Consider the following 16,336-nt stretch of genomic DNA (forward strand, 5'->3'; position numbering starts at 1 on the left):
AGTGATGAGATTCATGTAGATCCATATTTCTATGGATTTATTTGTAATGTTGTCTCAGTAGATAATTGCTCGGCACAGCAATTTGGTGTTCTAGTAGTCAAAAGTGTGCTCTTCATTACACTATGCTCTGTCACTGCTGATTTTTCTGTGTGTCTCAGTTATACACATCTGATGTGTTCCTCACAGTGCTTCAAGATACAATGCTGTGTTTGCCAAATGAATTGGTGACTACATGCACAAGGGATTCTTTATATTCGTGGTACATTTTAGGAAACTAGCAATTTTTACCACAGGTTTTTGTGTTGCTTTAATAGAAATCTTGTTTTGTGTATTTACTTCAGTTCTTAACAGGAATTAGCAACTTTTCAGCTCAACAGATTAAAATATAATCAGTAGGCTAAATTTAAAGTTATTTGTTGACTGCCTGTAATACATTACATCAGCCAAAATGCAGCCCTACTGTGAATGCTGTTCTCAAACATGGGATGAGTTGGTTGACATTCATAAGCAGCTTGAAACCACCATAACTACTGTCAAACAATTGGCAGCTGCTGCAAATCAGTGTGCTGGAAGAGCTCCCAAGAGTAATGTACCTGTGATGCCAGTACCAGAGGTACCTCAAGTACTGTCCTCTCCTGTGGTTCTCATCTCCTCTGAAGAAGGTAGAGGATCTGTCATTACTCATCCACCAGACTGCAAGTGGCATGTCAATGGTAGATCTAGGCATCCTGTACAGGGCAGATGGGGAACCAGGGAGGACTCAGGGTGTTGTACTGACTCCCTAACCAACAAGTCTGAGGTGCTGTCTTTCACCGATACTGAAAGTGAGCCAGTGGGAATCACTTCACTTTTGGGAAACCTGTTATGCTCAGTGTCAAGAGGATGCAAATGCAAAAGGGTAGGGGTTTATTAATTGTAGGCAGTTCAAATGTATGGTGAATAATCAACATGTTGAAGAGGCTATTCCAGCAGACACTGAGGGAACAGGGTGAATCAGCTGCAGATTGTGGTGCACATTGGAACAAATGATGCCCATCATCTGGGCTTTGAGATCATACTTGGGTCATTCCAGCGACTGGCAGAGAAGATTGAGAAGGCCACTCTTGTGCCTGGAGTTTCAATGAAGTTCACAATTTGCAGCATTGTCCCCAAAACTGATTGTGGCCGTTTGGTTCTGAGTCAAGTGGAAGGACTCAACCAGAGACTTCAGAGGTTCTGTGACTCTCTAGGCTGCAACTATCTGGACTGTCATCTTACGGTTGAGAACTGTAGGGTCTTCCTAAATGGGTCAAGCATGCACTGCACATCAGAGACTGCTAACAAGGTTTTCAGATTAGGTGACTCTCCATCCAATCCAGATAACAATAGCTGTAGGAAAGCATCAAAACAAATGCCTTCCACAGGTGAGAGTATTAAAATCCTAATGGTAAAGTACTGAAGCATTTGCAACAAAGTGCCAGAGTTTAAAGTGATCATGAAAAGCAGTGAAGCTCTCACATAATACTACTTATAGAGAGCTGGTTGAAACCTGTAATTGATAGCAGTGAGATTTTTGGGAAAGATTTAAGTGTATATTAAAAGGAGAGGTAAATGGGAAATTAAGGTGGTGTATTTTTCACAATAGACAATAAACTCAGATCCATTGAGATAAAAATTGAAGCTGCGTGTGAGTTCATTTGGGCAAGACTCAGTAGAGGGATGAGCATAAAATGATAATTGTATCCTTGTATTGTCCACCAGATTTATCTCCTGATGTAACCAAAATCTTTAGAGGAAATCTCAGTCCACTTGTGTGTAAGTTCCACAATTATACTGAAATCATTGGAGGAAACTTGAATCCTTGAGAAAATAATTTGGAGAATTACAGTTTTGTTAGTGGTGGGCATGATAAGACATTCTGTGAAACACTATTAAATGCCTTCTCTGAAAAGAACCTAGGACAGGTAGTTAGGAACCCCACCCATGACGGAAATACAGTGGATCTAATGGCAACAAATAGACCTGACCTCTTTGAGAACATCCACACCAAAACTGGTATCCCGCCACGGGAAGTCCATACAGGCATGGTAGGGCTGATACCTGTGGTATAGTCATTTATTTAAATCCTTTGGTTTTATTTTTATTTTGTTTTACATGTCTAGTTCCATAGTACCAAACTGAGAAGCAAATCTCTATGGTAATGGAATGGGTCAATACATGAAATTAACACCAGAGAAGTTAATAATACATAAAATAAAGTTTACATTAATACCATGCACACAACAAGCTGCTGAGTATATACTTGCATATTCAACAACATAACACAGGAAGTTGCTTAATTTTTTCAGGCACTCCTCAACAGAAAGAAGGAGGCAGCCAAGGGGAAATTCTTTAGCTCAGACTTGATATTGCAGGATATTGCTACGATATTTTAATTCTTGAGGTAGCTTATTGAAAATGGATGCAGCTGAATACTGCATGCCTTCCTGCACCAGAATTAAGGAGATGAAATCCAAATGCGGTTAGGATTTCTGCCTTGTATTAACTAAGTGAAAGCTGCTAATTCTTGGGAATAAGCTCATAACAACAAATGACATTAAAAAAAAAATATTTATTGAGAGGCCAATGTCAGAATTTCCAGACTTCCAAAAAGACAGTGACAAGAGGTTTACACCACATAATGCTTGAACTTCCCATTTCAGAATGAAAAATACCCTTTGTGAATGAGAAGAGTTATCCCAGAATATAATGCCATATGTCATAAGTGAATGAAAACAAGCAAAGTAGACTAATTTTTGTGTTGAACTATCACTTACTGCAGATACTGTCTTATTGCTTAACATAGCAGTATTCAGTTTTTGAGCAAGATCCTGAACATGGGTTTTCCATGACAGTTCATCATCTGTCTGTACATGTAAAAATTTAGATTCTTCAGACTTACTAACCATATGTCCAGTCTGCATAATCAAAATGTCAGTTTTAGTTGAATAATGTGTTAGAATTAGAGAAAACTGATCAAACTAAATTTACTGAATGCGAATAACTTGGTGACAGCTGTATTAAGTACAGATGTACCACCTGTTTGTGACACATGGAAAAAAAATTTAAAAAATAAAAATAATAAAAACTGAGTCTTATTGTGATTCAGCATCAATTTATTTTCTACAAGCCATGAACTTGCATCTTGAACTGCATTATTTGATACATTGCCTATACTGCATTCAATATCTTTCATTACTGACCTAGTGTCATCAGTTAGCAGAAATATTTTAGAATCAGCTGTCATATTAGAAGACTATCATATTCATAAGAAACAGAAGTGGCCCCAGCATTGACCCCTGAGTCAACCACCAATTAACCCTGACCCAGTCAGATTCCACATCACAGCAGTTCTCACTGCTGTGGAGAATGACTTCATGCTACTTGTTCTTAAGGTATGGGAGGAATCAATTTTGTTCTGGGTGACTTCTCATAACTCTTGCCAATTCCTAAATCTCATCAGTCCTTTTTCTTCATCCCTCTTCCTTTCCTTTCAATACTTCTGCCAGATGGTGGGGACATCTTCTTTGGAAGCTGATATGTTTTCATATCTTTCTTAAGTGCTTTTTCATGCTGCTGCTTTATGAGTAGATATTTTCCCTAGTCGATTATATTATATATTTTCAAATCAGTCTCTAAGTTGATGACAATTTTATTCATATCAGATGGATAAAAATTAAATGTGAAACGCTAATGAGCATGAATATAAATGTCTTCATGTAGGAGAACCACAGAAAATTCCTGTTTGGCCATCTAATCAGACAGGGATCTGAAACATGTTTCACCAGTTGCTTAACCACTGTATCATGTTGCTCGCGTGCGTGCGCACACATGTGCTTGTGTGTGTGTGTTTTTTCTATAGTATGAGACATAAAACTGTATACACAATAATTTGGTAGTGATTCATCCAACATCCTGTATGGTTATTTATATTATAATATGATACTTTTAACTAGATACACACCACTAAATGTCATTATCTGTTAACTGCTTATTCACAGTAACAGGCAAGGAATTCTCTTTGGCAAACCAGGAAACAAAAATATTTGAATATCAGAACCACCAGAAAAATATGTATGTGGCTTACTTTTATCTGAGTATCAAAACTCCTACAGTGGTTGGAGAAAGGACCTTCCCCTTCAAGTGCCTTAGCCCTCAATGCTGAATGCTGCCTTCGAGAAGGAGGAGGATGAAGCATGACAGGGTGGGCATGTCCCTGTACTTGGCCATGCACTGCAGCACAGGGTTGGCCTTGTTGCACTTGCTGTTGTGATGATTCGTACAAAGCTCCACCTCCTGCACAGAAATTCATGCATATTAATGCCCAAGAAGCAACAACGATTCTTCATTCACTCTTTCTGAAATGCAACAAAGGAAATTAAAAAAGAATTAAAGATATGTTCATAAGATTAATATAATCAGACTGTTACAAAAATGAGTGAATGTGATTAAACAAATAAAGTGTTTCAACTGAATATCATTTAAAATTATTAAGTTTTAAAGAATAATTATTGGTATTAAATATAATTAGTGCAGTGTTTATATAGTTGAATTTAAATGTCCTTCAGACATGCATTGTGAATATGATATTGTATCAGCTGTTTGGTTTACTATAGATACATCAGAATTTGTACTGTGGACTCAAGCCCAGATTTATCTACTTATCATGAGCAGCTGCCTTAACCACTTCAGCTATCTGTGCATGCCTCCTGGACAATCCAAATCTCCATATGTCATTGTGTCTACATCCCATAGTGCTTGGACACCATTCTTGTGAGTCTAACAGATGCATGTCTGAAGAACATTTCCATCGACCTATACAGCCACCATCAAATGCCAAATGCCAAAGCAAGACAAATGGATGAGAAAAACAATTTCTCTCCCTATGCGGGGAATCACACAGATGGTGTGTGAGTGCTATGGGATGTAGATACCATGACGAGTAAGTTAGGAGCAGTCCATGAGGCATGTACAGCTAGCTGCAGTGGTTAATGTGACTGCTCACAATAAGCAGGAAATCCAGGTTCAAGTTCCTAGCCAGCACAAATTTTCATGTGTGTGTAGTAAGCCAGACAGCTGGTCTAATATTGTATTTGCAATTTGTGAGTGCATCTTATAAAAGAATTATTGGTTTAAAGTAAAAAGTATGAATGGGAATACAGGAACTTCTTGTAAATACTCAATTTTGTAAAAAGCTATCAAAACATATTTTAACTCTTTTTAAGAAATTCATTAGAGTAGCTGTTACTTATGATTTATTTACGAACATTTATGGTGCACATTATTTGAAGGCAGTGTACTGTGAAAACTGACTAAAACTATATAGAGGGTTTTACATGTCATGTTCTGCAAAAATACATTTATTAGGAGTTCCAATAGCTTGTAAGTGATTGTGCGAAAGACTGCAAGACAAAGGAACACTAGCTCAAACATCAGAAAATAATTTACTCAGATATTACTTCTGAATAAGAATGAGACTTTATCATATCAAAGAAGTTTATAATTTTTTTGAAAAGAAGGGAGCTGTCATATCAGAGAACTGTGGAAATCTATTGTAGTTAAACTAAAATGTAAATGAAATTAATGTAAAAGGGAACAGTAAGAAAGAAAAATGAATGAGGAGAAGAAAATTATCTAGATGGAGCGAAGAGAGGGTGAGTGGGGTGTGTATAAAAAAGGTAGAAAATCGGAGGCACATAATTACAGGCCAATTTCACTGACACCGATTTGTTGTAGAATCATGGAAACATATATTGTGTTCAGACACAATGACCTTTCTAGACTCTGAGAAGCTCATCTGTAGACACCAGCATGGTTTTAGGAAACAGCAGTCATGCAAGACACAGCTGGCCCTCTTTGTGCATGATATACAACAGGCTCTAAATACCAACTACCAGGATGATACCACATTTCTCGACTTTCAAAAGGCATTCGACTCAGTTCTGCACTGTCGCTTGCTCCAAAAAGTGCACACTTACAGTCTATACGATGACATACGTGGCTCGATAGAAAATTTACTAGCAGACAGAGAGCAGTATGTTGTTCTGAATGGGGTGACTTCAACAGAATCAAGCGTAACTTCAGGTGTGCCCCAGAGCAGCATAATAGGTCCACTGCTTTTTACAATTTACATAAATGATTTGGTTGATGGTACTGACAGTGGCATTAGACTGTTTGCCGATGATGCTGTAGTCTACAGGAAAGTACTACCACACAAAAGTTATGAACAAATCAATGAAAATTTGCATAAAATAAATACATGTTGTAATGACTGGCGGTTATCTCTCAATATTAGTAAGTGTAACGTACTGTGTATAACAAGGCAAAAATCTCCATTAATGTACAAGTACAAAATAAATGCCCAGTCTCTGGAAGTGGTAACATCTGTCAAGTATCTGGGTGTGACTATTTGAAATGATCTCAATTGGAATGATCAGATTACACAAGTAACGGGAGGCAAACTCTAGATTGTGGTTTATTGGTAGAATCCTGAAGCGATGCAGTCCTTCAACAAAGGAAATTGCTTACAATACATTAGTTCGTCTAGTCTTAGAGTATTGTTTGTCTGTATGGGACCCTTACCAGTTGGGTCTCATTCAAGAGATTGAAAAGGTCCACAGAAGAGCGGCAAGATTTGTGAATGGTACATTTAGCCAGCACGAGAGCATTACAAATCTCACTTTGGCGTGAATTGTGCCCTCCGCCACACACCGCTTGGTGGCTAGCGGAGTATATATGTGGATGTAGATGTGGAATACAGTATAAGAACAACCTCCTTTGAAGAAAGTCTTGTGCAAAGAGATCAGAGCATTGCAACAAGGATTGGCAAGAACACATAAGTATGCAGCTATAAAAATAATTGGCCTCCTCTTTTGTGAATTAAAAATACTGACAGATAACGAAAATGGTTTTAACAACAAAATGAAATACATTCAGCTTGACAGCTCAATATATTAATTGGAAATGGACAATATCTGTGTGGTTGGACAATGTTTATTGAATGTTATTGCAAAATACACTACTGACCATTAAAATTACTACACCATGAAGATGACGTGCTACAGATGCGAAATTTAAACAACACGATGAAGATGCTGTGATAAGCAAATGATTAGCTTTTCAGAGCATTCGCACAAGGTTGGTGCCTGTGGCAACACCTACAACGTGCTGAAATGAGGGAAATTTCCAACTGATTGCTCATACACAAACAGCAGTTGACCAGCGTTGCCTGGTGAAACATTGTTCTGGTGACAAAGGAGGAGAAATGTGTATCATCACGTTTCTGACTTTGATAAAGGTCGGATTGTAGCCTATTGGGATTGTGGTTTATCGTATCGCGACATTGATGCTCGCGTTGGTCAAGATCCAATGACTGTTAGCAGAATATGGAATCGGTGGGTTCAGGAGGGTAATACGGAACGCTGTGCTGAATCCCAATGGCCTTGTATCACTAGTAGTCAAGATGACAGGCACCTTATCTGCATGGCTGTAAAGGATCGTGCAGCCACGTCTCGATCCCTGAGTCAACAGATGGGGATGTTTGCAAGACAACGACCATCTGCACGAACAGTTCGACGACGTTTACAGCAGCATGGACTATCAGCTCTTAGACCATGGTTGCAGTTACCCTTGATGCGGCATCACAGACAGGAGCGCCTGCGATGGTGTACTCAATGATGAACCTGGGTGCACGAATGGCAAAACGTCATTTTTTCGGATGAATCCAGGTTCTGTTTACAGCATCACGATGGTCGCATCTGTGTTTGGAATCATCGCAGTGAACGCACATTGGAAGTGTGTACTTGTCATCGCCATACTGGCATGTCACCCAGCGTGATGGTATGGGGTGCCATTGGTTACACGTCTCGGTCACCTCATGTTCGCATTGACGGCACTTTAAACAGTGGATGTTACATTTCAGATGTGTTACGACATGTGGCTCTACCCTTCATTCGATCCCTGCGAAACACAGTAGTTAAAACATGATGTTTTAACTACTGACAACACCTTTGGCAAGATTGTTTTATGTATCTCCACTGCAGGATGTGATTTTAGTGTATTTTACTTCTGATGAAGGTATATTTAGATATACCGAAACTGTGGTCAAGGATTTTAATAAATCTTTATCCTGCAACTGTTTGGCTGTTATAATTTACCGTGTAGTCACGAATGTCACCGTGTGGTGTCAGGCACAGTGTGGGGTTTGAGTGATGCATGCATGCCTGGGCAGGATATGAGTTTATTCATCTCTGCAATCATCTGGTCCATAAGCTGTGTCCTGTCCATGGGGGCACCAGAGGGGGTAGCGGATGACGAAATGGACACTGCGGGTGGAGACAGCTTTGTGGAGAGGAGGTCGTGGTGCTGTGTTACGGTGATCACAGAGTGGATGTTGAGTGATTGAAACACCCTATTGGCAGTGATGGCTGTTGCATCAATATTCATGTAGTCATGCATAGCCAGTGCCATACAGATGACAGCGGGCAGGCATGTGAGCCAATTTATGAGCAGCAGGTTATTTGAAATTATTGTGGATTCAACCAGAGAGCACAGATGTTGCAATAGCTGTGAGGGTCACATATTGGTGCATACCTCTGTTGAAAATAATGTGTGTGCGCACTGCATCTCTGATGACAAAGTCAACCATGATATCAATTGGTTTTGAGCACATTCAATTTGTGCAATCTGGGTGGGGCAATTATGATGTCACACACTTCTGCAGTGACCCTCAGAGCGATATGGGTAGTGCAACTAATCACTGAAGAGTCTGTGAAAATTTTTTCAGCAGAGGCAAACTACAGCCAGGGTTCCTGAGAACTGAAAGGTGGCAGGCGGACTGTGCCATGAGCTGGATGGGTGGGGGAAGGCAGGATGTGCACAGTGGTGGTGCCGTTTTGCACAAGTTGGTTCACGAATGTGTGAAACGCAGCCACTGGCTCCATTATCTCAGGGGGGTGGGGGGCAGGGCACGGGGGGCAGGGGGTCTGGCCATTGGCTGGGGCCAAGCTCAAACAGAGGGGTTAGCCAGTTTCAGATTCATTCTGGATTTGGCCTATGACGCTAAGTTCGTAAGCTGTCTGGTGTGTGGCTTGGGCGAGATCACCAGTGTGGGAATGGGCGAGATTACTAGTGTGGCAATGGTTGTATATTCCACCAACTAATCTGTTCCAAATAAACGTTACATAGGACTAGACACAGCGAAATGGCCCAAGACATACTTCACACCACTTGCTAAATATATAAGGGGCATTCAAGTGAAACTCGATCACTAATGTAAAGTAATGGTAATGATTTTATTACCTCAAAAATGGTACATTTATCTCATAGCAACACTAGCCGGTCGATTCCATCATTGAAGAAGCTAGTCGGCTACTGTTGAACCCAGGCTTGGACCCAGTCACACACTTTGTCATCTGTTGCGAATCGATATCCACAAATGGCTTGATTTAGAGATCCAAACACATGAAAGTCACACAGTGAAAGGTTGGGACTGTACGGTGGATGGTCCAGCATTTCTCACTGAAACTGCTGCAATGTTGTCTTCACCACATTGGCCTTATGTGGGTGGGCATTATCATGCAGGAGGATAACACCATTGGACAACATGTGTTGGTGGTTAGACTTGATGGCTCGTCTAAGGTTCGGTAAAGTGGCTTGATAACGCTGGGCATTGATGGCGGTTCCCCATTCCAGGATCTCGACAAGCAGTGGGCCCTTGTGGTCAAAAAAGGACATCATGACCTTACCAGATGTGGTGTGCACAGCCTTTGATTTCTTTGGAGGTGGTGAAGTTGCATGTTCCCACTGCTTGCTCTGATGCTTGCTTTCCGGTTCAAAATGGTGACACCATGTTTTCTCACCTGTGACAATACACAACAGAAAGTTGTATTTCTCCTCATGATAATGTTGCAGATGACTCAAAGACAGCGCCATTCAAGTATGGCACTTTTCGGCAGTCAGATGGTGGGGAACCCACTGTGCACAGATGTTTCGTAAGTTCAAGGGTTGATGCATTATGGTGTGGGTGGTGCCCACGCTAATACCCAGTAACAAATGAATCTCATCCACAGTGATTTTGCAGTTGTCCAAGACTAAAGCACTCACTTCCACAACCATTTCCGATGTGATGACATGATGAGCCTGTCCAGGACGAGCATTATCTTCCAGTGACTCAAGCCCCTCAAGGAATCATTTGTGCCATTCCACACACTTATGACTCAGATGGTACTCATCGTACACAGCCTACATCCATCGGTACATTTCATGACCTCCAACTCCCTCCACCACCAAAAATCGAATCGCTCCTCGTTGTTCCTGCTTACTCGCCTGCATGTTCAGTAGTGGACGATAACCTGTGTGACCACCTTCTCTTCAGTGTGAAACCACATTGACACTATGCAACATAAAATGGCGCACCCACGTCATTCTCTCTAAGAATAGATGGTGCCAGCCACCATACCCATAGTTACATGGTGCCACCTTACGTGTTAACCAAAGTTAGATGCACTGACCAGGTTTCATTTGAATGAACCTTTTATTTAAAAAAAAAATCAATTTTTAAAAAAAGGATCTCATTGCAAATTACAGTGATCACTTTTATGCCAGTAATAATAATTCATGCCTCATTTTGAATAAGCAAACCTTTGGCACTGTACAGGAATCAATATGTAACTTGAAAATCTCATTAGTTTGGAAATCAACGCTGGCGTGGAACAGATAAGTCTCTCACTGAAGTGAGAAATATTAAAAATGCTCTGGACTAACATGTTGGAGAATGGTTTCTTACTACATCTATAGTAAATGATTTCTTTGTTTTCAAGATCAATGTAGTTAATTGGCCTTAACACACAAATTATTAAAAATTGTTCCATCAAATCACTCAGTTATTAATTATTCCTAGTCCATAAATTTCTAATACCATCCTTGTCCAGTGCAGTCATACAGGGGCCTACATAGAACTCAACAGGCCACTAAATGTCTGATATCACACAAAATAACTTATTTTTGCAATCACTAACAGAATTGGGAGAGTGTGTTCAGTCATGCATGTTGCTAGGCATCTCTGCAGGAAGTGCTGCTGAGAATAATGCCTGCTGCCATGTGGCTTTTTGGGGAAAACCCCATGCTTGGCAAAGGGGTGAGTGGGAGTTATACTACAGCTTGATGCAAAGCGTGCTCTGTGATGTTGCGTGCACTGATTGACATGTCATCCGCTCGGTGCTAGTCCATTTGTCACAGCAGATGGGTGGCATGTGGAAAAATGGACCTGCTTGTTGTCACAATAATTCTCTAATGATATCTCAAAAATTTTTTTTTTTTTAACTTTTCGTTTTTGGTGTACATTTACTTTCAGCAACCAATTATTTGAGACCAATTTTCTTTCTGAAGACTGGTCAGTCTATGATTCCTCTTCAATCACACAATAACAACATAAGTACTTCACATTATGCTTCAGATTTTGCAAACATAATTTTTAAATGTTTTACACATGAAGTTTGATCTTAAATTCACAAACACAGCACCTACCATGCAGTCAGCTCCTTGATACAAAAAACATTGTGCAAGATTTATGCATTTATCCATATAAAATGTCAGTCACATAGAAAATTGCACAAATATCAATGGAAGGGTTTTTCAACACAACATTATGTGTTTAACAACCATCATTATAAAAGAAAGGTATGTAAAACATGCTGTGGCCATATATCCATATTTAACAGAACTTATCCATTAATAAATGATCTTGAGAACTTGTATAGAGTCCTCATAAATTATCCTCTGGTCAGGGTGGATCTGGGCTGGGCCATAGTCCCTTTTTAATTAAATAAAATTTTTGTCATTGTGAAATACTCACTTTTATCAGAGCCAGTGACTTAAGATACCATGTGAGATGGCACAGTGATGAGACATCAGACTCACATGTGGAAGGACAGCAGTTCAAATTACACAAGGCCATCCAGTAGAGGTCTTCTGTGGTTTACCTCACTCACTTAAGGCAATACTGGAATGGTGTCTTTGAAAAAGGCAAGGCCAATTTCCTTTCATATCCTTTCCCAAACCAAGCTTGTTCTCCATCATTAAATCTTATGTTCCTAATCTTCCGTCATTGCTCTCTTCATTTAAGATATAGCTGCAACCTACTTTTATTACCATGTTTAAAGAAAACCAGTACAAGACTCATGCTTGGAGTCACCCTACTAAACAAAATTTCCTGTCACTTCATAGATAATTGTCAAATATTTTCAAATCTCTCTCTTACACTGAAGTGCCAAAGAAACTGGTATAGGCAAGCGTATTCAAATACAGAGATATGTAAACAGGCAGAATACAGCACTGCAGTCAGCAACACCTGTATACGACAACAACTGTCTGGCACAGTTGTTATATGGGTTACTCCTGCTACAATGGCAGGTTATCAAGATTTAAGCGAGTTTGAATGTGGTACTATAGTCAACACACGTGTGATGGGACATGCCATCTCTGAGGTAGTGATGAAGTGGGGATTCTGCTGTACGATCATTTCATGAGTGTACTGTGAATATCAGGAATCCACTAAAACATCAAATATTCGACATCCTGCAAGAACGGGACCAACAATGACTTAAGAGAATCATTCAACATGACAGAAGTGCAACTCTTCTGCAAATTGCTGCAGATATTAATGCTAGGCTATCAACAAGTGTCAATGTGTGAATCATTCAATGAAACATCATCGATATGGGCTTTCAGAGTCAAAGGCCCACTCGTGTACTCTTAACGAGTGCATGACACAAAGCCTTACGCTCGCCTGGGACTGTCAACTTCAAAATTGGACTACTGATGACTGGAAACATGTTGTCTGGTCAGATGAGTCTTGTTTAAAATTCTGTCAAGTGGAAGGATGTGTACGGGTGTGGAGACAACCTCGTGAAGCCATGGCCCCTGTAGTCAACAGGGGACTGTTCAGTCTGGTGGAGGCTCTGTAATGGTGTGGAGCATGTTCAGTTGGAGTGATATAGGACCCCTGATACGTTTAGATATGGCTCTGAGAAGTGATATGTACATAAGCATCCTGTCTGATCACCTGCATCCATTCATGTCCATTGTGTATTCCGACAGACTTGGGAAATTCCAGCAGGATAATGCGACACCCAATATGTCCAGAATTGCTACAGAATGGCTCCAGGAACACTCTTCTGATTTTAAACACTTCCACTGGCTACCAAACTCCCCAGATATGAACATTATTGAGCATATATGTGATGCCTGCAACGTGCTGTTTAGAAGATATCGCCACCCGCTCGTACTCTCACGTATTTAGGGACAGCCCGGCAGGAATCATGGTGTCAATTCTCTCCAGCACTACTGCCACATCACATTGTGACACTTTTGCATGCTCTTGGGGGCCCAACACAATATTAGGCAGGTGTACCAATTTCTGTAGCTATTCAGTTATCACAACATTAGAATTCAGCTTGTGCTCTCAGACAAAATATTCTGCCTTGAACAGTAAACCCTTATGTCATACTTATATTTTCTTATGATGATTTGATTTTTCAATTTGGATGTATTCTCCATTCAGTACATCCTGCATATCCCTATCAACCTGAAATGTGATTTTTCACAGGTGACAGTCTTGCATCATACATTTAACACAGTATTTTTTTAGCAATGATGGTCATAAGAAATAGAACTGTATCATCTTACCTGAAACTTAATAATCTGAATAGCATCTATTAGAAATCATTACAATGCACTTCTATATCTCCCTCCTCCTTATTGCATGAATCTTCATCAATTTTTTTGAGTGAGCGAGTATTTTCTTTAACACTAACTGCATTTCTTTATTTATTCTACTCATTGATTCCAAACACCAGAAAAATGTATTTCAAAAGCTGTGCTGTGCTGTTGCATGTATGTTTTTAGACATAAGTTTAATTAGGGTGTGGTATGGCAGCATCCAGTTGAAAATGGCTTAAGAGTCAAAATTGCAAATGTGGACAATAAACGTATTTACAGGCCCAGGAAAAAAATGTTATCATTAAGAAGACTGAAACTGTGAAACTAATACCAAAAAATTAATCAGCTGTAAAGGAGTTTACTGATGACATGACTACTAATCCAGGTAACTCTCACTTAGATAGCTTAAGAAATATCCATCACATAAATTAATTAGGAGGAGTTAGTGAGGCATGAATAATTAGCTGAGGCTGAAACCAGAAATGGTGTCAGGATGGACAATTTTTGTATACAGGTTAGACGGATAGTGTAATATCAATCTGAGAATGTAGGAAATGCTGTGGGTATTATATTCCTTATTTCAAGAAGATGCAAATGGTACTCAAAGCTTTTGTGAAATATTAATTTGAGCTTTTCGTATACATGATAATACTGTGTGATAAGCAGACATGCATAATGGTTGCACTACCTTCTCCTGATGTTTCTTGGTGTTGTGAATGTTGCTGCTGTTGTGAACCAGAAGCACCTTTCCCCACCCAAGGCTCCAAAGCATGAGAAAATTCATTACGATAATTTGTTCGTATCTGACTTGACTGTACAGGTCTGTAAAAGAAGAAGAGAAGAGAATGTTTATATCAATACATACAAAAGTTTAACATAAAATGTCAGAAACAGAAAATTTTTACTCAACTTAAGTACAAGCAAAATTATTGCATTCTTTGGGATGTATTTAACATTTGTAAAATTAATAATCAAGAAGATGAATCAGTTCTGTGACATGAAATTTTTATTGTGAAGGTATATATAAATTGTGTAAACTATATTCTACACATTATCAAATTGGCAAGGAAGTGTTTTGCACTCCATCAAGATCAGCATCATGAGAGATGAATGCTGGGGGAGAAAAGTGAGTATACCCTAATTAACAGATCATTCCCAGTATTGGCCATGGAAAACTTAAGTTGTATTGAAAGACAGGGAATTGAACCAAGTCCTTTAAGTACAAATTTGTGCTTAGGTAGCTCAGATAGTAGAGCACTTGCCCGCAAAAGGCAAAGGTCCCGAGTTTGAGTCAAGGTCTGGCACATAGTATTAATCTGCCAGGAACTTTTACAAATTTACTGTCTTAATCATGGTATTGCCTCTCTCTCTGGCAAATTGGGAAAATATGAAATATTTAAAAAATTCATTGCTGCCAGGTACTTCAGAAAATGAACTGAAGCAAAGCCTCTCTCAGACTTAGGTTAATTTATAAAACAAAAACCATTGTTCTCTTCATGAGCATAAACATGCATTATACATACTGGATAAAATATAAGAATTGGACAAAATAACATGAACATCCTGATACAAACACAGCATTTCCATAACTTATTTCATAAATTACCAACACCACACTTAGATAGTCTTTTGTTTGCCCCACTCATGAAGTGTGGCGAACAGCCATTATATTGGAGGTTATTGTGCTGTTTTGTTGATGTGACAACATTTTGCACTTCACAGACATACCAGAAAGTAAATAGCATGTAGCCACTTCATTTGGGTATCCTTGGCAATAGTTATAAACCATTTAGGGGTACTTGATTGGCTGTTTCTGGGGTTGTGGCAGCAGAGTCCAGTGGAAGAGTTTGACTATTAAACAGACTGCCTGACAGAAATAAAAAAAAAAAATTATAGTGCCCACTAGACATGGTTGGATATCAATGTAACATAGTAGACCTGCATGCCCTCGGCAGATATGTGAATGATTAGAGCTGCAATTCTATGTGACATATACAATGTTCACTGGAGAGCATTAGTATTATTTAGATTTAGTGTTGTTATCAGGCCTGGTAGTATATATAAGAGACATGAAAATCATCATGTGCTGAGTGATCACTGTGAAACACATGGAAATGCTGCACACTCATATGAGATGGCATTACCAGTGCCAGACTGAGTTTGAAAGGAGCCTCACTATGGATCTCAAATCATGGAATATACAGATTTATGAGGTATGCTGAAGTGACAGAGGCCTGATACCAAACTGCATGGGGACATGAGGAAATGCATACTCATCAAGATTACCGCCAACCATGTCTGAACACCACATGGGAGGATCACAGTAATACACATCAAGTGCAGCCTAACCCTCTCACACCAGCACCTGCTATCCAAGAACAGGTAATGGACACTCTGCAACATTCTGTATCATCTCACACCAATGGTCAGCTAGTAGCAGCAGTGAGATTAGGGAATTGCCATTAATATCACTACACAGATGGCTGAGTTTGGAGTGGGGGCATTAGCGGTAAGCATGGACTCCTGATGCATGGTACTGCATTCTGTTCAGCAATCACTCATGGTTCTGCACTGTCTCAGAGGGTCTTTGTTAGCAAGA

General features: G+C 39.6%; 1 protein-coding gene across 1 annotated transcript in view; it reads right to left on the minus strand.

The window, feature by feature from the left end:
* The window catches only part of LOC124722970, a 464,760-nt gene that overhangs the window by 167,687 nt on the left and 280,737 nt on the right, over positions 1 to 16,336 (minus strand). The window contains exons 8-9 of the mRNA XM_047248137.1: positions 14,426 to 14,559; positions 4,106 to 4,314 (exon numbers count right to left, since the gene is read on the minus strand). Of these exons, the coding sequence (XP_047104093.1) occupies positions 4,106 to 4,314; positions 14,426 to 14,559 (343 nt within the window). The remainder of the gene's footprint in view (positions 1 to 4,105; positions 4,315 to 14,425; positions 14,560 to 16,336) is intronic.

Source organism: Schistocerca piceifrons, chromosome X (assembly GCF_021461385.2).
Source record: "Schistocerca piceifrons isolate TAMUIC-IGC-003096 chromosome X, iqSchPice1.1, whole genome shotgun sequence".
Taxonomy (NCBI): domain Eukaryota; kingdom Metazoa; phylum Arthropoda; class Insecta; order Orthoptera; family Acrididae; genus Schistocerca; species Schistocerca piceifrons.